At 40.2% G+C, this 21,843-nt stretch overlaps 1 protein-coding gene across 1 annotated transcript in view; it reads left to right on the forward strand.

Moving 5' to 3' along the window:
- The window catches only part of Gabrb3 (gamma-aminobutyric acid type A receptor subunit beta3), a 228,272-nt gene that overhangs the window by 169,660 nt on the left and 36,769 nt on the right, over positions 1-21,843 (forward strand). The window contains exons 5-6 of the mRNA XM_055607500.1: positions 12,144-12,226; positions 15,508-15,645. Coding sequence (XP_055463475.1) covers positions 12,144-12,226; positions 15,508-15,645 — 221 coding nt within the window. The remainder of the gene's footprint in view (positions 1-12,143; positions 12,227-15,507; positions 15,646-21,843) is intronic.

The following is a 21,843-nucleotide window of genomic DNA, read 5'->3' on the forward strand; positions in this document are numbered from 1 at the left end:
ATAATGGCTGAAAGCATCACCAATTTGATGGCTGATATTAATGTACAAATCCAAGATTCCCAATGAATTCCAGTGGCAATAATATCTGAAAGATCTATGTTGAGACCTATCATAACTAAAATTTCAGACACTAAATACATAGACAATATTGACAACATCAAAAGAAAAGGACCCATATTCCATTATTTTTTTAAAAAAATGATTACATACCCATTTTTCTCCAGAAACAATGGATGCAAAAACAGTTGGATAATAGATTACATATGTGAGGAAAAAATGCTGTCAACATGCAATGCTATATGTACAAACAGCTCTTTAAAATTAGAAGGAATTAAAATAGCTGGGCAGTGGTGGTGCATGCCTTTAATCCCAGCACTGGTGAGGCAGAAGCAAGTAGATCTCTGAGTTAGAGGTCAGCCTGGTCTACAGTGAATTCTAGGACAGTCAAGATTACAGAAAACCTGTTCCAGAAAAGAAAAAAAAAATTCTCCAAGATGAGCAAATCCTAAGGCAGTTTGTTTCTGTTTAAAAGACCTGATTTAAAGGAAGTGTTAAAGTGTTTAAATTTAAAGGAAAAGATGCTGTACATTGACACAAAACATTTGAAGCTATGATGATGTCCAGTATTAGTGAATGAAAATTTGCACTACTAAACTTTTTGTAACTCCATTTTCAAATTTTTATACTCTACCTGACTTAAATGACAAATTCACAGTCACTTTTCAGACAGAACGAAAATCACAAGCCTGGACTATGTTGTAGCAAGGTCTAGGCTAGCTTTGGCTACATAGTGAAGGTTTTGTGTCACTGTTCTTCCCCCAAAGGAAATACACATATAGGTAGTGGTAAATTGATGTTATTGGCATTCAGTTTTCAGTGACACTGTTTGTAATGTTGGTAGTATAAAGGGCACAGAGCTAATTGAAGATTGTGTATTGGGACAGAGTATGTTGTTATAAATTTGGGATGTTAAATTTAATATGCATGATAACCAAAAAGAATGTATCTGTGAAATTGCTGCAAAGAAAATGAGCAGAAAATCAAGTTGTGCTAACAAATCCACTAAACAATGAATAAACCAGATAAAGAATTGAGGGAAGAAAAAGTTCCCAAACACAAAGAAAACAAGTGGCATTTTTGTAGAAGTTCCTCCTTTCTTATTAGTAATTACTTTAACGCGTAAATGGATTGAACCAATGAAAAAGTAGAGACTGACAGAGCAGAATGTCTAGAAATGAATCAGCATCCAATTATACACTGTCTACAAAATGTAACCCAGAAGCACAGGCCTACACAGACATTTAAGAATGATGAGTCAAGATCTAAGTTGAAAGTGAAAATGCGTGTTCCATATGAACGGTAGCCAAAGAAGATGTGAGGTAATGCTATTGAAAGCCATCTCTAAGTCATGAACTGTAGCAAAAGTCAAAATACTAAGCATTGATTTAACGAGACACCCAGAAGTTATAACAAACATGGACATATTAACTACCAGAGAGACAAAATATAGAAAGCACAGTGCCACAAAGGAAAAAGGAGAGATAGCAACCATATCAAATGTCTGTGCCAAGTTCTGAGAGTAATTTGTCCCTTTAGACCATGCACTGAAAAGATGAATCTTCTCACATCAATGGCATTAAGGAACTAAAATAGAGAGGAGGCTACCAAAATCTAAAGCATATTAGTGATGCATATTAGAGCAGAAGTGCAGTGATGATACACAGAAATGGCTAAAGCCTTTCCTGAGGCTTTAGATGATACACAGAAATGATGATACACAGTGATGATACACAGAAATCGCTAAAGCCTTTCCTCATGGCTTCAGAATTATACCAAAAACTTTCGTTTTCACTTTCTTTGTCATGTACTGGCCTGCTGGAGATTTTTTTTTTCCCTGTGAGACCAGAGAGTTTAGATTTCTTAGTGCAGTATTTATGCAAATTTTTGTGTTAGGGTAAAAGATAAGGAAGTGAAAGTCCCTGTATGATCATTGCAGGCATCCCTGTTGAGAGCTTTTCAAAAATGATGACACACATGCAACACGTCAGACATTGAAAGTCAAGTCTACACTTAAATGTTGATGGGGAAAAAAACTGTTGCTGAATAAAAGCACATGTAATCCCCTAATTGTAAATGTGTATTTTTAATTTATTTCAAGATTATTAAAAGCACAAATTTCCTTTTCTATAATGGGATGGAACCAAAAATGAGTATTTTGTAACATATTGACAAACTTTTATCTAGATTGACAAGGAAAAAAAAAAACAAAAGACAAAAATAGAACAAAAGACTCAAATAACTAAAATCAGATATTTTTAAAACATGGGGCCTCAATAATAATTATTTACAAATGAAAGGAACATAATAAAGTTTGTGTGCTATAAAAAAAAATTGGAGATTCTTTAGAAACACAAAACACACCAAAATGGAATCTTGCAGAAAATAGAGACTATGCACTTTTCAAAGTTAAAGTTCCACATTGGATGGCTTCCCTGGTCCAATTTACCAAACACTGACAAGTAAAGTTAACACTAGTTAATCAATGTTTTTTTTTTTTTTTCAATATGCGAAGAGGTTGTAGTGCTTCCTGACCTCTCATGTGTTCTGTGAGGCCAGCAGTGCAGCTATAGCAAATCAAAGCCAGAGCAAAGTGCTACAGGAAGAGTCAGAAAATAGCATCCCTTGTGAGTCCTTATGCAAAAACCAATGAAATATTAACACTCTAAATCCAGCAATATGCCTTAATCAAGTGGCAAAGTATTGTAAAAAAATAATTTTACATAAAATTCAGTGTTATAACTACACTAATAAAAGAAGGGAAAACAAAACACATGATCATTTCAATCCAAGCAGGCCAAACATGAACAAATTTAACACATTTTCACAGTAAAAAATTGCAGTGTACAAGGAGTAAACATTATTAGATGATTTAATTGTGTATGAAAATGCATAAGATCATAATGGTGAAAGACTAAAAATTTCTCCCTAAAATCAAGAATAAGATACCCAAGTGTCACTTATGTTGGAGTAGAAAAGAAAGGTATAAACATACTTGTTCAAAGACAGCATGATGATATATAAAAGCCACAGAATTATATGAATATTCCAGTCTACTATAGCAAAAAAAAAATGAATTCAGAAAAACTGTGGAGGAGAGAACAAACAGGTACAATCTGTACTTTTGTGTAACAATGAATGGCCTTAAAAGGCAGGTAAGAAAGCAGATCCATTAAGGTCATAATCTAACAAGATAAAAACATAGTTTTGAAAATGAGGTTTAAAAACTATGCCTAATTAAGTATAAACGTGTCTGGGGGGTTCTCACACATGAATTCAGGTATCTGAAAAGTCCAGAGATATCGGATCTCGTGGAGTTGGAATTAAAGGTGCTTGTGGGCTGCCCACAGGTGTTGGAAACTCCTGTTCTATGTAAGAGCAGTATGCACTCTTTTTTGTTAAATAATTCTTTTTTTAAATTTCTTTATTTTTTCCTATTTTTAAATTTTTATTTATTATTATCATTTATTACAATTTTTAATTAAATTTTTATTTTTATATTAATTATAGTTTATTCACTTTGCATCCCAGCTGTAGTCCCCTCCTTCATTACCTCCCAATTTCATCCCTTCTCCCTCATCTCTTCCCTGCGCCTCTCTAAGTACACTGATAGGGGAGGTCCTCCTCTCCTTCCATCTGACCCTAGCTTATCAGGTCTTATCAGGACTGGCTCCAATGTGCTCTTCTGTGGCCTAGCAACGCTGCTCCCCCTTCAGGGGGGGTAGCCAAAGAGCCAGCCACTGAGTTCATGTCAGAGGCAGTCCCTGTTCCCCTTACTAGGGTACCCACATGGATACTGAGCTGCCATGAGCTACTTCTGAGCAGGAGTTCTAGATTATATCTATGAACGGTCCTTGGTTGGATTATCAGTCTCAGAAAAGACCCCCATGCCCAGATATTTTGGTTCTGTTGTTCTCCTTATGGAGCTCCTGTCCTCTCCAGGTCTTACTATCTCCCCTTCTTTCCTAAGATTCCCTGCATTCTGCCCAAAGTTTGGTTATGAGTCTCAGCATCTGCTTTGATACACTGCTGGGTAATTTATTGTTTTATTAATTAGTTTATTCACTTTGTCTCCCAGATGTAGCCTCCTCACTAGTCTCCTCTCAATCCCGCCCTCCCTTCCTCATCTCCTCCCATGCCCCTTCCCCAGTTTACTGATAGGGGAGATCCTCCTTCCCTTTCATTTGATCCTAGTCTATCAGTTCTCATCAGGACTGGCTCCTAACTGTTGAGCCATTTCTTCAGCCTCAAAAGCATTTTCCAGGCTGCTCTGAACTCTGTGTGATCCTGCCCACCTCTGCCTCTTCTTCATATCCTACTGGTATGATCTACCACAACTTTCATGTTTGCTTTTTAAAAGCATGTTCTCAGGTGGCCCAGACTGACCTCAATCTTTCATTCTTCCGGTCTCAGTTTCCTAATTGGTAGGGATATAGACATGTTGTCAGTATACAGGGATAAGGATCATTTAAATCATGTAATCAGACTATTTTGGACACTAAAAAACTATGAAATGTGGTTAAAAGAATTTGAAGAAAATATAACTGAAAAGGATATATTGTGTCTTGGATAGAAATGTGTTTTTACTTTTTTTATTTATTACAATTTATTCACTTAGTATACCACCTGTAGTCTCCTCTTTCATCCCCTCTCAATCCTGCCCTCCTTTCTTTTTCTCCTTCCATTCCCCTCCCCAGTCCACTGATAAGGGAGGTCCTCCTCTGCTTCCATCTGACCCTAGCTTATCAGGTCTCATCAGGACTGTCTATATTGTCTTTCTTTGTGGCCTGGTAAGGGTGCCATCCATCAATAAATGGAACCTCATGAACTTGAAAATCTTCTGTAAAGCAAAGGACACTGTCATAAGAACAAAATAACAGCCTACAGATAGGGAAAGGATCTTAACAAATCTTATATCTAACACAGGGCTAATATCCAGAATATATAAAGAACTCAAGAAGTCAAAAAGCAACAAATCAAGTAATCTAATTTAAAAATGGGGTACAGAGGTAAACAGAACTCTCAATAGAGGAATATCAAATGGCAGAGAAACACTTAAATAAATGCTCAATGTCCTTAGTTATCATTGAAATGCAAATCAAAACAACCCTGATATTTCACCATACATGCATCAGAATGGCTAATATAAAAAACTCAAGTAGCAACACATGCTGGAGAGGATGTAGAGAAAGGGGAACCCTCCTTTATTGCTGGTGGGAATGAAACCTTGTACAACCACTTTGGAAATCAATCTGGCACTTTCTCAGACAATTAGGAATAGTGCTACCTCAAGATCCAGCTATACTAATCCTAGGCATATATCCAAAAGATGCTCAAGAAATGTGTAAGAGGACAGTACTGCCCTAGCCAGCTTCACAGTCAGCTTAAGTTTTATCAGAATATCGTAGTATTTGTAAAAATGGAAACACCTATTATAATTTCCTATAAAATCCCAAATGATTCCAAATGTCTGAAATAAAAGTAGAAAGATGGAGACTTTACAGTTTGTGGCTTTAATATTTTCTACAGAACTGTGTTAACCCAAACAAACCATTTGTCATAAGGGCAGGCACATTGTCCAGTGAAAGAGAATTGATAACCCAGAAATAAATCTTGACATATGTAAAATTATTTTAAATTCATTTTTATTATGTTATGTGTGGGGGCATTTTTTTTCTGGGTGTTTATCTATGCAGCACTGGTGTGCAGTATCCACAGAGGCCAAAAGATGATGCTTGTTATGGAATTGGAGTTATAGGCAGTCGTGAGCTGCCACGTGGGTACTGGGAATTGAACAAAAGGTCTACTGCAAGAACAAACGCTCTTAACTGCTGAAGCCTTTCTCTAACTCCATGTATTGAATTTTGACAAGGATTCCAATGGTATTCACTAAATAGTGGGGGAGGTCTTCTTAAATGATGCTAGGAACTACTGGAGGACATATGTGAAGCAATGACCCTAAGACTACAAAAGCCCATTCAACGGATCCAAATCTTAAAGAGTAAATCTTAAATCTTAAAGAGTTAATCTTTAAATTTAAAAGTTATAAAAATCTTAGAAAATAGGAATGGCTGCATGACATTGGGCGTGGCACTGAATTTTTAGTATAACACTGAAAATGCAACCAAGGGGTAAAAAAGAAACAGAAATTGGATAATGGCAATGTTCAAGGAACTTCTATGCATAAAAGGGCATAATAAGCATAGATAAGCAGCCCCCAAGCACCGTAGTTAGACCAACATAGTAGAGGTTGTCCCCTTTTAGAAAGACTCACCCTCAAGCACCCTAATGAAATGAAGATAGTAGGAGGGACTCAAAGTATTTTTCTGATTCTTTCAAAAATTTCTCTCTCATCAGAGGGTCGAGCGTGTGTTTTCCTTATGAGGTCCATGGTTTGGGGATCTGGGTAGCTACTTTCCTGGCAAGGAGTTGAGGATACTGTACTCTCCATTTTGTTTTTAGCACAATGGTGGCTTGTCCCTTTTATGTAGCTCTACCCTCAGATTATTGACAAATGAATAGGAGAGAAGTTATCTCATCTCACCTGCCAGAGATGACTCAGTGCGTAAAGGTACTATCCTTGATGCTTTGATGTAGAAACCACTACCTGTGGTTTCTCTCTCCACTAAAGAGGAGTTACCAACTGCTACATCACTGCAGTGTAACAAGCAGCAGGAATACCTCAAAGCACATATTTAGTGTTCATTGCTCATTTGTCTGGTACATTAACAAGTATTTCTGCTGGCCTTGGCTAGCTCACTCACAGGTTGAGTGTGAATGGTCATCAGCTGGCACATTGAGGTGGTCTCTGAGAATTGATAGTGGCAGCTCAATCCTATCTCTGTCTCCATTCTCCTGGACCAGAAGGCTCACCTGGCATAGCTTTCTCATGGCAGTGGAAGAGGGGAAAGAGACCAATTCCTCTTCTGATTACCAAACTGTCCCATGTACTACCCATCAGATAAAGCAAGTTCCAGAGTTGACCCATATAATTAAGATATAGACAAAGAATGCCTCTGTAATGAAAGAATGCCACCTTGGAAAGATGTGAGGAGGGGCAGAGCTACAACAAACTCTGTTTGCCCTGATGACTTTACCAGTAACAGCCTCAAGGCGTTTCCATAGTAAAAAGCTTTAGACATTCCTGTAAATGTGCTTTTCTATCTATGTTATCAAAGACAACGAAAGTTTGTATAACTGGATTACTGGCTCGTGCCCCGTGACCTCTATACTTCTCTGTAAGTACTTGCTAAAGAGGAATGTGTTCTCTGCAGTGCTTGGCTCAGGCACTCAGTCTAAGCACCTGAGGTCCTAGACCTTGAAATTGACAGTTGCCTTTGTTAACAAAAGCGCCTGGTTTCCAGACAGTCTGGAGCGCAGGTCATGAGAGATGCCTTAGGCAGCTAAATGGGTCTGGGAGTAGTGGTTACACAGAAAACAACTGGCATGTAGTGCTGCCCCAGCCATAGATACAGATAGTTTTCAGTTCTCAAACACTGTGCTATTGCTGGTCTTATTGGTGTGGAAAGATTGGAATCAGAGCAAAAGGTATGTTTCACTATAGTTTTCATTGAGGTGAAGCTGTCAAGCTCATGGTGGACAGTGGTCTGGATTCTGTGGGGCTTCATTCTGCAGCAAGAAAATTCCCAGCAGCCACTTGATCTTAGAAGCAGGGGCTCATCTGAGACTCTTGAATAGTGAAACCATGGCGACTAAGAGGGTTCAGGGATCTTCCTGAGAGTGCTTGACTGTGGGCTGCTGTCTCTTGCTGACTCATATTTACCACCTTGAAGTCAAGAAGGGCCAGGATATATTTCTACGCCAACAATTCCAACCTAGTTTGGTCCCTTAATCTCTGAAGTAATTTATTCCATAAGGTTTTGTGGATCACTTGCTGTGGGAGGTTCTGTTCTGGTACCAAAAGATGGCTGTGGGCAGGACAGGCTAAGCTCTGACTTCACAGGCTCAAACCAAAGTAGACAAAGAGCCAGCCAGTCAGTAGTCAGATGGATGTTCCCTTTTGCAAATGGTGCTTAATGCAGTGAATGCATTGAGCTGGGGCAAAGGGAGGAGAGACTGCAGGGCCAGAGTTCATTAACTCTGGCTGTACTTGAGAAAGCTGGCAAGTAATCAGCTAGGAACATCACAATTAACACTCATATCTGTCTTCTGTATTTTTGGGGAATCTAAGAAATGAATACAAAGGTAAACAGGCATTAAAGACTCACTAGGATGTACAATACAAGCTGCCTGGATCCAAGATGTATCTGTCAGAGGCAGTCCCTCTTCCCATTACTATGTAACCCACTTGGACACTGAACTGCCATGGGCTACATCTGTGCAGGGGTTCTAGGTTATCTCCACGAATAGTCCTTGGTTGGAGTATGAGTCTCTGGGAAGTTCTCTGTGTTCAAATTATCTTGTTCTGTTGCTCTGCTTGTGGAGTTCCTGTCCCCTCCAGCTCTTACTATTTCCCACTTCTTACATAAAATTCCATTCACTCTGCCCATCAGTTGTCCATCAGGCTTAGCATCTGCTTTGACAGTCTATACTGCATAATCTGATTGGCCTGCTCTTTGATCACCTCCCCCTGAGGGGGGAGCAGCCTTACCAGGCCACGGTAGAGGACAATGCAGCCAATTTTGATGAGAACTGATAGACTAAGATCAGAAAGGAGAGGAGAACCTCCCCTATCAGTGGACTTGGGGAGTGGCATGCATGCAGAAAGGGGAGGGAGGGTGGGATTGGGAGGGGAGGAGGGAGGGGCTTATGGAGGGATACAAAATGAATAAAGTGTAATTAATAAAAAATTAAAAAATGATAACTAACCTCATTAAATGGACATTAAAGCACACACACACACGCAAAAAAGATGTATCTGCCTTCTAGAAGCATGTGGATGTGCTGAGTCAATTGCTTTTGTTTCCTTATCTGCAATGAGAGTAATAATAATAAATAACAGCAATAATAAACTTTACTAAGCAGTTGGTGAAATGTTGAATGAGTCTGTTAAAGTGAATTGCACAGAACTAAACATAGGTATGACTGGCTGATACCCTAGTACAAAAAAAATACAAAGAATATAAAAAGAAGAGAGAAAAGAGAAAGTGAATGAAGAAAGGAAAGAGAAAAATGAAAGAAAGGAGTAAAAGAAGAATAGATTATAAATACACATTACTGTAGTGTAATGTATCTTTAAGACTATTATATATGCATATCTTTATTTATACAGAGAGAGAGAGACAGAAAGACACAGAGAGAAACAGGGACAGAGACAGAAACTGATACAGAAGACAGGAGTAGCAAACTGTCAACTTTTTGGATGGATAGTGAATTTACTATCTCATTGTCCAGGACATTAGCCATTTCCCTTCCCACAACTTGTGCATATTTCTCTGCTTTGCTATCAGAAGCATGCTCTGAAGCAAGAAGATTCCGGTCAATTTTGTGTCTTAGTCAAAAACAAAAAAGGAAAACCTTAAAAAAAATAATCTGCTGAAGATCAATACTGCAGAGAATGTCTTGGTGTTGTTGTTGTTTTGTTTTGTTTTCCCTTGTGGCTGTAATAAAATACAAAGACAAAAGCAACTTAAGGGGGAAGGGATTTCCCTTAGATCACAGTTCCAGGTGCTGGTCCATCAAGAAGGGATGTCACAGCATCCAGATTCACATTGCATTTGCAGTCCAAAAACTGTGCATGCCAGAGCTTCTCTCTCTCTCTCCATTCCCCTCCCTTTCCCCTTCCCTTCCTCCTCCCCTTTTTTCTTTCTCTTTTTATTCAGTCCAGGGCAGAGCCTACAAAATAGTTCACCCCATTTTGAGGGTGGGTCCTCATACCTCAAATAAGCCAATAAAGAAAACCCCTCATAGACATATTTAGAGGCACATCTCTCTTAAACTGAGTCTAAGTTTTGTGAAGTTAGTTTTGCAAAGTTAGAAAGATAACATGTACCTTCACTTTTACCTGGTGATGCTTGATTTCAATTGGTTGGTGCCATTATTTCTTAGATATAGGAGTGTGTTTCTCAGGCTGTGGAAGTGATGTTTAATGTTGATCAGTCTCCTCTCAGGAGAAAAAAAGAAAAGAAAGAAAAAAGTGGAGAGAAAAGAAAGAGAGAGATGGAAGGAGGGAAGAAGCTAGGAAGAGAGGAGAGGAGCTATCAGGACATGTGTGGAAGAATTAAGTATTGCAAATATAAAGCCTCAGATGCCACTGGGGCTTATCAAAGTGGGCCCGCTTGAGTCACTAGGATGGAGCTTGCAACTCTGGAGTCTGAGACTCCCTGCCCTTCTCATTTCTGCTAGAGTTCAGTGGTGCAAGTTTATTTCAGACTCATGTTACTTTCTTAGTCTGCCAGTTGAGTGAGAGGCTCTTCAGTGTTGCACAGCCTTACCCTCTCTCTTCTTGTCCCCACCTCTTCCCACTGTTCTTCCTCATGCAGCCCAACAGAGCCTGATCTTTCTTTGACCCCTCACAAGTATGTTCTCCTGCTACAGCTCACAGGCTTTTTTACATTCATGAGGTTTTCTAGGTATTTATTCCAAAGAAATAAAAATAGTGAATACATATCTTCCATTATTTTTCAAGTTAGTAGAAAAAAATTATCACTATTACACCAAAACTAGAATATCTGGATAAATCCTACATATTAGAAATAGTTGTTGGCAAGAAGGATAGACTTCCACTCTTTTTTTTCTTTTTTTTTAATTTTTTATTAATTACACTTTATTCATTTTGTATCCCCCCATAAGCCCCTCCCTCCTACCCTCCAGATCCCACCCTCCCTCCCCTTTCTGCATGCATGCCATTCCCCAAGTCCACTGATAGGGGAGGTTCTCCTCTCTTTTCTGATCTTAGTCTATCAGTTCTCATCAAAAGTGGCTGCATTGTCCTCTACTGTGGCCTGGTAAGGCTGCTCCCCCCTCAGGGGGAGGTGATCAAAGAGCAGGCCAATCAGATTATGTCAGAGGCAGTCCCTCTTCCCATTACTATGTAACCCACTTGGACACTGAACTGCCATGGGCTACATCTGTGCAGGGGTTCTAGGTTATCTCCACGAATAGTCCTTGGTTGGAGTATGAGTCTCTGGGAAGTTCCCTGTGTTCAAATTATCTTGTTCTGTTGCTCTGCTTGTGGAGTTCCTGTCCCCTCCAGCTCTTACTATTTCCCAGTTCTTACATAAAATTCCATTCACTCTGCCCATCAGTTGGCCATCAGGCTCAGCATCTGCTTTGACAGTCTATACTGCAGAGGCTTTCAGAGGCCCTCTGTGGCAAGTTTCAAGGTTGTTTCCTGTTTTCTTCTGGCTTTCAGAGGCCCTCTGTAGCAGGTTCCGAGGTTGTTTCCTGTTTTCTTCTGGCTTTCAGAGGCCCTCTGTAGCAGGTTCCGAGGTTGTTTCCTATTTTCTTTTTTTTTCCACTCTTATTCAAGCTTCCCCATCCAGTTTTCAAAATTGTCATGCAGACTCTATATAGGGTCAAATTTGTGGAGAGTATTGGAAAGAGCAAAGAGCAATACCCTTAATCAGAGCATACATATGCGTATGACTTCAGGCTGCTTAGGGGTGGTGAATAAGAAAGTAAGTACTAAAAAGTAATAACCCCAGATATAGACTCTGCTCTAATAAATAGGCTGGAACTTTAGGCTAAATAATCACATGACTCAGAAAAATGTATTTACTTTTAGATTATTAGGTGGGGTGCAATCTTTACTTTCATTCTGTAATGCATGTATACTTCTAAATATTACTTCACACACCATTTCTGTAATGCATGCATACCTCTAAATATTACTCCACACACCATTAATATGCATTACATTTTACTTGTCAATTTAAAACAATTAAGGGAAGTGAAATTAAGCATGTCGTTGTTTTCTTGATAAAGCTGATCTGTAGTATTTTCAAATAGTGCATTCAATGAATTCTGTTCTCATTCCGAATTCTCAGTGTGCTGAGAGGGAGGCTTCAGTAAGGTGGACTTCGAGAAGAGGGGCTTATGTTGACATGACTTATGTCTGTCTAGAAGCAGTTTCCTTTGTCTATTCCTTTGCACACCTCTAATGCTACCCCTGCTGTGTGTTTCAGGATCACCACCACAGCAGCGTGCATGATGGACCTCAGAAGATATCCACTGGATGAGCAAAACTGCACCCTGGAAATTGAAAGCTGTGTGTATTTGAGTCTGCCTTCCTTTTTCTTGTCCTTTGTATTTTAAGTCTTTTGTTGTTACTCTTGTTGTTATAAGTCAGCATGTATACCAAAGCACCTGTAATGCTCTTATCATACTTTTAATTATCTTAAAATTAGGCTGGAGAGGTACCTCAATGGTAGAATGCTTGCCTCCTACACACAAGACCCTATGTATCATTCCCAACATGCAAAATAGAGCAAAATATTAGAGGATTAACTCTTCCCAATTTCACTGTGAACACAGAGAAGAACAGCGTACAAAAAGAGAGAGAAAGCAAGAGACTGAAAGCTAGGAGTGTGTGTGTGTGTGTGTGTGTGTGTGTGTGTGTGTGTGTCGAACTCAGGATAAAAGAGCTCTTCATTCAAATCTGATTAGAGAGTCTGTTTTCTGTTCTGAAATAGAAGAAAACAAATGTTTCCCATCTCAATCCATTCAGCAAGAAGAGAGCAAACACTGAGATGCAATTTTCTTACAATCTGTTTCATCATGCTTGAGTGGCTGGACTGCTGGGACTCTGGGCAGTCAGAGTGAAACTCATTTCCCATCAGAATCACAGCCTTACAAGCTGGCCATTTCTGCATCTTGGCAATTTTCTTCAATTTGAGGAGTGTTCAGATGCCTTATTGATAATTCAGTACTGTGTACCTCTATACAAGAGGTGAAGCCGAGTTGCCAACATCTAACAAGATGTGCCTCCTGCCACCTGAACTGTGCCTATTGATCCTGACCTGTCACACACTGGCATATTACTAGTCTCAACAGGTGTTTGTACTGAGTCTGTCACAGCCTGGTTTATTATTAGCCTCAACTGATGTTCTACTGAGATTTTCGAAGTTAGGGGATGCTGCCTTTGTGGTGTCACTGGAAGCATGTGTGTTTGAGGAGGGTGTATAATGCTTAAGCACACTGAGGGAGTGCCCAGTGGGGGCTACAACTGGTCATACTGTTTCCTTCACTGCTATACTGCATCTTTGTCGGTGATTCTTGACAGCTTTGATTTCAGAGAATGTAGAATCACATTCAGCGATGCAGAATTGAAGCATCTGGAAAGGTTGGCGATGGAGCTTCTGAGGCTCATAGGAAAGAAGGTGATCCCTACCATTCCTAAGATTATCCTAGGAAGTCAGATGGCTGCTGTGTGGCTAGAGACCATGACTCTGCTGGGACAATGGAAAGTTTAGGAATTGAATTGAGCCTTTATTTAAGAATCAGCTTCAGCTCCAACTGCCTGGACAAAGTGTGACCTCTGGGTGTTGTTACTGTGTGGCCTGACTTCAGTGGGTCGTAGTGGGTAAGGGAGGGCTTGTCTTGCAGAACTCTAAACTGAAAGCATATGGAGACAAGCCAGGAACCGTTTTCTGCTGGCTTCTCTACACTGAGAGTGGAGTGGAAAATGGTAGCTTTGTTTTCCAGGCGAGCACAAACTCATTGATCCATTAATTTATTCCTCTTATACTTTGCTGGCTTCAGCTCCTATGCCAGCACTGATGTTTAGCTTTGATTTTGGTTTCTGGTTCTGGGATTAAAACCAGGTCTTCATGTGAAACAAGCACTCTACCATAGAGCTGCACTCCAGCCCTGTGTAGGAACTGTCATAAGTACAGGGACATCTAGAACACAAAGGCAAAATGCTTTCCTGCCTGAAGGATGTGATCCAGATCCAGAGGGATGTGAAACAGACAAAAAAAGCAATAAGTGATTTTATAAACAAAAAATTGTGGGTGATTTCAGGGTTCCTCTGGAGACAGAATCACATGGGGTCATTTGCAGGAAGCTTTCAGTAAATCCTGAGGTGACCTGAAGAAGGGCCATTTGAACACCTTAGAAAGGCTCCTGCGGAGAGCACTGCTAGCCTAGGCACAAGAGCTGCTCTGAGCAGAAAGAGGCCTGACTTCCTGGACTGGTAATAAGAGACTGAGGAACATCACACTGGGTAGGTGGTTGAAGTGACTGAGTTGTCTGGGCTTGGTTTTCCCATAGCATAGAAAGCAATTGAGGGCTTTACCTAAAGGAGTGCTGTAATTAGGTGAGTATTTTATTAGAAAAAACATTGTGAGGTCAGAAAGACACAAGGAAGGTGCTAAATAGTAGGTGCCACACTGTGGTCTACACAGAGGGACAGCAGAGAGCTTTAGAGACATGATGACCACTGCAGTAACAGCTGGTGCTGAGGTACTGGGCTATGAAAGCATTGGATACATTTGTTTTTATATCTGTTCAAATACAAAATTCTGTTATATTGCAATGATATATTTTAATCATATTTGTGTTTTATTGATCTAATTAAAAAATTGACTTAGATGTGATGGTTTGTAATCCGAGCACTTAGTAGATGGCATAGGTCATCTGATATTGGTCATGAGACCTGACTCAAGAAAAAAAAAGAACAAGAAGGCAAGGAAGAAGAAAGAAAACAAGGGAAGGGAGAAGAAAGGAGTGAGGGAAGAGAAAGAAGGCTGAAATGAAAGAAAAGGAAGGATGAGGGAAGAGGTAAATGAAAGAGAATTGAGGGGAGATGAAGGAAGATATGGAGAAAAAAAATAAAATTTCAAAGAAAGAGATGGAAATAAATAAGTACATAATTTGCTGTGATCTTCTGGGAGACTCCTGGATGGTTAGACAGGTCTTGTTTCCCTTTGTTTCACTCATTCTCAAGGAAAACTGCCAGCTTTCAGGTGAATATGAGAACTGTCCCCAGAGCTGGGTGAGAGATACAGTCCTTAATGTCAACACCCTCTTTGTGATGCGCACACCTATGCCAGTGTATCTGGACCAGGACTCTCCCATCAAAAGGCATTTCTAAAGTACACAGACACCTTAAGAGACATCTGGTTTCTTACTAGACTCTGATTGGGAAAGTTGGACCTTAGTCCTTATAGCCATTTCTAAATCTCCATACCTGCTTTCTCCCATCATTATTCCTCACTGTAAAGATGTGCTGAAATCCTCAACTGGGTGATGTGCAAGTATCTGTAATGTCAAACTTTGTACTAAGAACTCTGGTACAAGCTTTCATCTCCCACAACTCCAGTTCACTGCCTTTCGGGACCATTCCGGTACAAGTCAGACTGTTGAGGTAGCACACAGATACCTGAAAGCTAACTTATTCACATTTCTCACAGATGTGCACATTAAATATTTCTTTCAATCTAATAAAGCCATTACTTCCTTTTAACAAAAATAATTTTTTGGGCTATGCATTGTTATAAAGTGACGGTGTCTCCTATCCACCATGTTTCCGCTTCTCTTTCCCGGTAGATGGCTACACCACGGACGACATTGAATTTTACTGGCGAGGCGGGGACAAGGCTGTCACTGGCGTGGAAAGGATCGAGCTCCCACAGTTCTCCATTGTGGAGCACCGTCTGGTCTCCAGGAATGTTGTCTTCGCCACAGGTGACTCCTGTGTCTGCTCTCAGTCATTTTAGGATGCTGCCTGCACCGAAACTGCGTTCTCTTAGTGAAGTGTGTGTTGGCTGGCTTACATGTATTGTTAGGAACTGCCCATCATGAGAATTGCTTTAGGGTTTGTATAAAAAGCATTGGTTCCTGTGACAAGAAAAACAGGACTGGCTGAAAATGAGACACTCCCCAGGGTATGCTGGGAAAGATATGACTGTGGATGAGAAAGTAGCTTGGTCCCTGTTTGATGTCATAAGTGATGTTCGAGTCTTGATTAGAAAAGAGGCTGGATGGCTTTAGAGATATAAAGTAAAGGACAGGGATTATAGGAGATGTTCTCCCAGGAGCTGGCCACCTTCTCCATTCACCAGGCTCAGTTCAACAGGACAACAGAAGTCCATGCTGCTGTCTCTACCCCTTGTACATGATCTTCTCTGAATGCTATGCTTAAGCATGGTCATGGCCTGTGCTTCACTGCCGTTTTTCTCCAACTATCCATAGCCAGAGAAGATATCTTTTGCTCTTCTATCTAAGCTTGCTGAGATTTGAGTACATTTCTGCCACGTGTATTTTATGTCTGTGCTGATATCTCCGTTGCTTTTCATTCTCAGTGCATGTTCTGCATGATAATTGAGGTGATAAATAAAAGTATTTTGCAAACTGTAAAGAATGGCCATGTGCACAAACAGTGTTGACAATGCTAAGGGAAAGCAGAATTGTCTATAAATTTGAACAAAAGCCAACAGCTATGAATCAGTCTCAGGCTGCAATGGCCTTAAGAAAGGTGGTTCTTTTCTCTATGTCTAGTGCTTGTGGGTGACTACTGTCTCTTCTGGTTCATCCCACCTTCACACTGCTTTTTTCTAGGAGGCCCTCTGACCTATACCTATTGCCACAGCTATCCTAGCTGTATTAGCTTGTTGCTGTACAACTCCACCATCCCATCCTACCTCTACTCACAGCTTATTTTTCCCCGGACAGCAAGAATGCATGTCACCAGGAGGAACTGGTCCTATTCACAGCATAGCTAACTCTGCCCCCAGCTTACTTCCTGCCTGAGATTGGAGCATTAGTCATTCAGTACCTGCACAGTGGCTCAAGGTTTTTCTCTCTATCTCCCCTCTCCAGCCTGGCTCCTACCAGCCATTGTGTTAGTGGAGATAGAAGTTTGAATTCTTAAATAAAGTCAATTTTCATGCAGTACTGCTTAACCATGGTCTGCAGATCTGTGGACACACACCGAAGTTTTCATTTTTGTTGGGGAGTGAGAAAGTAAGGATCTGAGGCTTAGCATCAAGGAATAGGGTACACAATCAAGAAAACTGCTCTGATGCATTGAAGAAAATGGCTCATTTATTATGTATAAAATTAAGGCTTCAACAGCCCAGTGCCCCAAGCATTATGTGCAAAAGGTCTGCTCAGAGTAGGGTGGTAGAATTTACACAGAGGAGAGATCCTGCCAGTGCCTGCATTTGTCTACAATATTGCCTGTGTAACCAAACCCTGCTTATGTAAAAATCTCTTCCAATACTCTCTCAGAAACTAGGAGAAGGTGTGGAATAGGAAGCCCTTAGTCTGCCTCTGGGACTAGCACTGTTCTTCTAAGCAACTGTGTTTTAATGGAAGTCAGGCTACACATACTAAGTATGCATGTTACAGGAACAGAGGGAAGTCTATGCATTGACCCGTGGGGCCATCACTATGCAGCATTGCCTTCCTTCCAACCTGATTTGAGTTCCATGTTCATCAAGTACTGCAGGTGATATCAGTTATGAAACCTCTCACTCCTAAAGAACTTGTACTTTCAAATTATGCTGACTGACCCATGAATGAAGAAATAACATGACCTTCATAATCTTAAAGTGATATTTTTTATTAATTTATTTGTTCACTTTACATTCTGATCATAGTTCCCTCCCTCCTCTCCTCCTGGCCCTGCCCTCCATCCCTTTTCTCCCATCCCCCACTCCTATTCCTCCTAAAAGGGGAGCTCCACCACCATCTCCACCACCAACCCACCTCATCTCATCAAGTCGCATTAGGACTAAGCATGTTCTCTTCCCCTGGGGCCTGGCGAGGGAGCCCTGCCACAGGAAGTGATAGAAAAGCAGGCAACAGAGCTCATATTGGATACAGCCTTTGCTTCCCTTACTAGGGAACCCACATGAAGCCCAAGCTGCCTGTTGGTTACATCCATGTAAGAGGCCTAGTTCCAGTCCATGCATAGTCCTTGGTTGGTCCTTCAGTCTCTGCAAGGCTCTGTGAGGCCTGATTAGTTAGCTCTGTTGATCTTCTTGTGGAGCTCCTGTCATCTTCATGTCCTTCTATCATCCCCTGCCCTCTTTACTACAAGGTTCAATATGCTTTGTCCAATGTTTGGCTACTAGTCTCAGCACCTGTTTCGATCCACTGCTGCTTGGAGCCTCTCAGAGGACAGCTGTGCTAGGCTCTGGTCTGCGAGCATAGCAGAGTATTGGTAATAGTGTCAGAGGTTGACTCTCTCCCATTGAGTGGGCCAGGCATTGATTGGATATGCCCTAAATTTCTGCTGTATCTTTATCCCTCACATCTTGTAGGCAGGGTACATTTTGGGTCAAAGTTTTTCTGGCTGGGTTGATGTTCCCCTCTCTTCACTAGGAGTCCTGTCTAGTTACAGGGTATCCTATTCAGTCTCCATGACCCCTGCTACTAGCTAGGAATCCTGTCTGGTTAGGGGATGCCCTCTTCAGTGTTCATGACCCCTGCTACCAAGAGTCTCAGGTAGAGTTGTCCCAATATCCTCTCAGAAGCCTACCCTGTCTAAGGTCTCTGGCTTGTCACAGAGAAGCTCCCACTCATGGTGTTTCTTCTCTCTGCAGGCACTTTGTCCTCTCCCCACAATGCAATCCTAATTTTTCTCTATCCCCTGATGTTGTGCATGAATGCAATCCTTATCAGTAACCTGGATTGAAAGACTTTATTGCCTAAAACCAAAAATGTCTAACAAGGATTAGGAAAGAGCAAAAATCTCTGTTCACTTGAGAAGCAGCTTGAGTCATGCATAGCTGTTCAAATGAGAAAATATAGCTGGTTGGCAGGTATACATTAACATTAATCATTCTGCAGAAGCGATAATGAAATAAATACTTTTTCACAGAAGAGACAGCACAAAATTCAGTGACATTTAATACTCAAAGATTGAAATACTGTGTGTCCAAAAAAAAAAAATCACATAAAGCCTCCCCATCTCTGAATGGGAACTGAGGATTGTGCCACTTGTTACGAGGTAGCCTGGCCTAGAATTGGTGTAGAGTTATAGAAGGACAACTAGGTTTATTAGTGCCAATAAAACGTCAGCTCCTACCATCATCTCAGTGTTCTGAATGGTGTTTTGATTTGTTTAGAAAAGGAAGCTAGGCGGCCCAGTGCTGACTCCCCACCACAGTAACATTTTCGTGTCAATTTTATGCCACTGAAGTCTCCAGGAGCCCATACTCTTGCAATGTATTAGCTTATGCTAAAGTATAAGGAAATTGGAAGCCAGTGATGTTGATTGGTAGCTTAGCACAAATATGTTCACGAGCCCCAGGGTTAATCCCTAGCACTGCAGAGTAGAAAAAACAAAAAAATCAGAAAATCAAAGTGGTTATGATAAAGGCACATTGAACCACAGCTACCATGATGGTCAAGGTTCTTCATGCATGCTAACCATGATGTGTCTTTGGCACTTTTCCATTGCTAGTCTTTCTAAACTGTAAGTCACCATTTTCCAATTTTTTTTATGTTATGTGAGTTCTTACAAAAATATGTAATTCATTTTACAAAAGAGCCATACAAAGTATGAAGTTGAGAGAGCCAATTTCTACTGGACAATTGTGTGGCACCTGTAAAAAAGTCCACATATTCTAGATGAGTTGGGCTACTATGATACTGGGTTTGGAAGTCCCTACTAACCCAGGACCCTGGAATGTCTTAATTCAATACATAGAAGTCATCTAAGAAAAGAAAGAAATGAGCCACCTGCCACTGAACCCTCCTTTTCTCAACTGCTGCATTAGCCAGAGGATGCTACACTCCTTAAGCTATTGACTAGTTCTTAAACTGTTTTCCCTGGCCTTAGTCCCTGACCCATGAGCTCTTCAATTTAGCAGTCTGCATTTAGTTCTCTTTCTTTTCCCCTACAATTCATTATTCATTGCACCTCCAAATTTTTGCTTAGATTCTAGCCTCCAGATGGTATATTTTCCTTCTTCTGTCTTACACTAATGCAGTTCATTCACAGTCTCCAGTGAGCAGTTCTCCTTCCAGTGCCTTTGCTCATCTTCCTTGTGCTTCCATGTCAGTTTCTTATTTGAACTTTGGAAAGCTTTGAGTCACATCTGGTGTCATTTCTTGTCATCTTGTCGTGTTACGCCCATACTTTTTCAGACATTCTATAATAGTCTCTTGAGTAAATGTATTTGTTCCTAAACAGGGTTCCAACAAATTAGCCAAACTCCCAACAACAGGTTCTCCCTGCAAAGTCCACCAGGAATGAGAAAAGAGAAGGTGTATGTATTATTCTCATTAAGCACTGGACTAAGCAACTGATATCTCGAGAAATCATAGGCTTATTAGACACCTTCTTTCCTCATTCTGAAGTTTAGTTTTTATGAAAGTGCTTATAAACGTGTTACTAAGTGTTTATAAGCAGCAATCTTAATTCAAATCTGGAAGCTGCATTGGTATGCTTTCTAAGAAAGCAAAAAAGCATGGGGAGGAGAGATAGACCTACAAAGACAGTGAGAAACAAGGTGAGAGGGGAGTGGATTGTCTCACATCTGTACCTGGTCCTCAGCTAGTTTCCAAACTGTGTGACATCTCTTGCCTCTAGAAAATACTGAAAATATGAGCATGTCCATGTGCTCAGTAGATATTAGTCCAGCTATGTGAGACTCATTAACTTTTATGATAAAATTCTAGGAAATAAACAGAAACCAAACACGTCTAGAGTTTTACCATTCTTTTGGTCAAGACCTGAAATGGTACTGGGTCTTCTACACAAATTTTGTTGAGTGTTGTAAGCACTTCGTTTCTTGAACTTAATTTTTAAAAACTATCACTTAACAAGTAGACCTGAGAACTTCCCTCAGAAAAAATATTTAATAAGGCAAATATAACTTCTGGGTGAGCTCAGGTAAGGTTATTGATCCCTGCAGGAGTAGCAATAAAAGAATATTTTTCCATTATTTTACTTAGTTACATAGAGTAAATTTAAATGTTACTGAAATAATTTTGGATGTACCAACTATATGTAATGAATATGTAATTTTTAAATGTCAAATGAAAGTAGTTCCAGCTCATCAAGAAAATAATGAAAGAAATAAAGAATGAAGCAATAATGTAGAAACAATACAGCCCAGGGATTAAACAGTTGTTCAGGTGCATAAGGCCTCTGGAAACAATTCACAATGATTGTGAAAAGATAAGAAAAGAAAGGGTACATGGCTGAATGAGATTTTTAGTGGCTTGTCAAACTTTAGTTGGTAGATATTCTAATAGTCCCAACTTAAATGTTTAAGACAACACTGTGAGGGAAGATTTGATATGGAAACTTCCATAATGAGATGATTATAACTTTAATTTCCATAACTTTCTATCTGAACACATACTTAAAATATGTTACAAATACAGGTGTGAATCTAAATAACTCTTCATGAAGTTAAGTATCCCCCTCTCCCCCTTTGAGCTTCGTCCTCTTTATCCTGGGAAACAGCTATTGTCTTATGATTCTGTAGCTACTGTCACCAAGTTCTGAGCATTGTTTAAGGGGGTAATAGCAACTGTTCTCTATCTCAGCCTCAGGTCAGAGACTTGATTCATCTCTACACTGTAGCCCATTTGCTTTCTTTGTTATACTGCTGTGGAAATAAATCATAATTCGTAGAAGTATTCTTCTTCTTGTGCACATGTTGTCTTGTGCACATCTTGTGTCATGTTTCTCGAATAACTATAAATATATCTACAGATGAATGTTAAGTACATTCCTAAGACTTGAAATTGGAAATGCTCAAACTTAACAGAAAATGCCAAACTGTTTTCCAAAGAGGCCATACCAAGGTATACACATATTGGTCAACCTGAGGATCTTTATCATATCTTACCAAGGTATGCATGGACACACACACACACACACACACACACACACACACACACACACACACACACACACAC

This window comes from Psammomys obesus, unplaced genomic scaffold (assembly GCF_907164565.1).
Source record: "Psammomys obesus unplaced genomic scaffold, mPsaObe1.curated_primary_1811, whole genome shotgun sequence".
Lineage (NCBI taxonomy): Eukaryota > Metazoa > Chordata > Mammalia > Rodentia > Muridae > Psammomys > Psammomys obesus.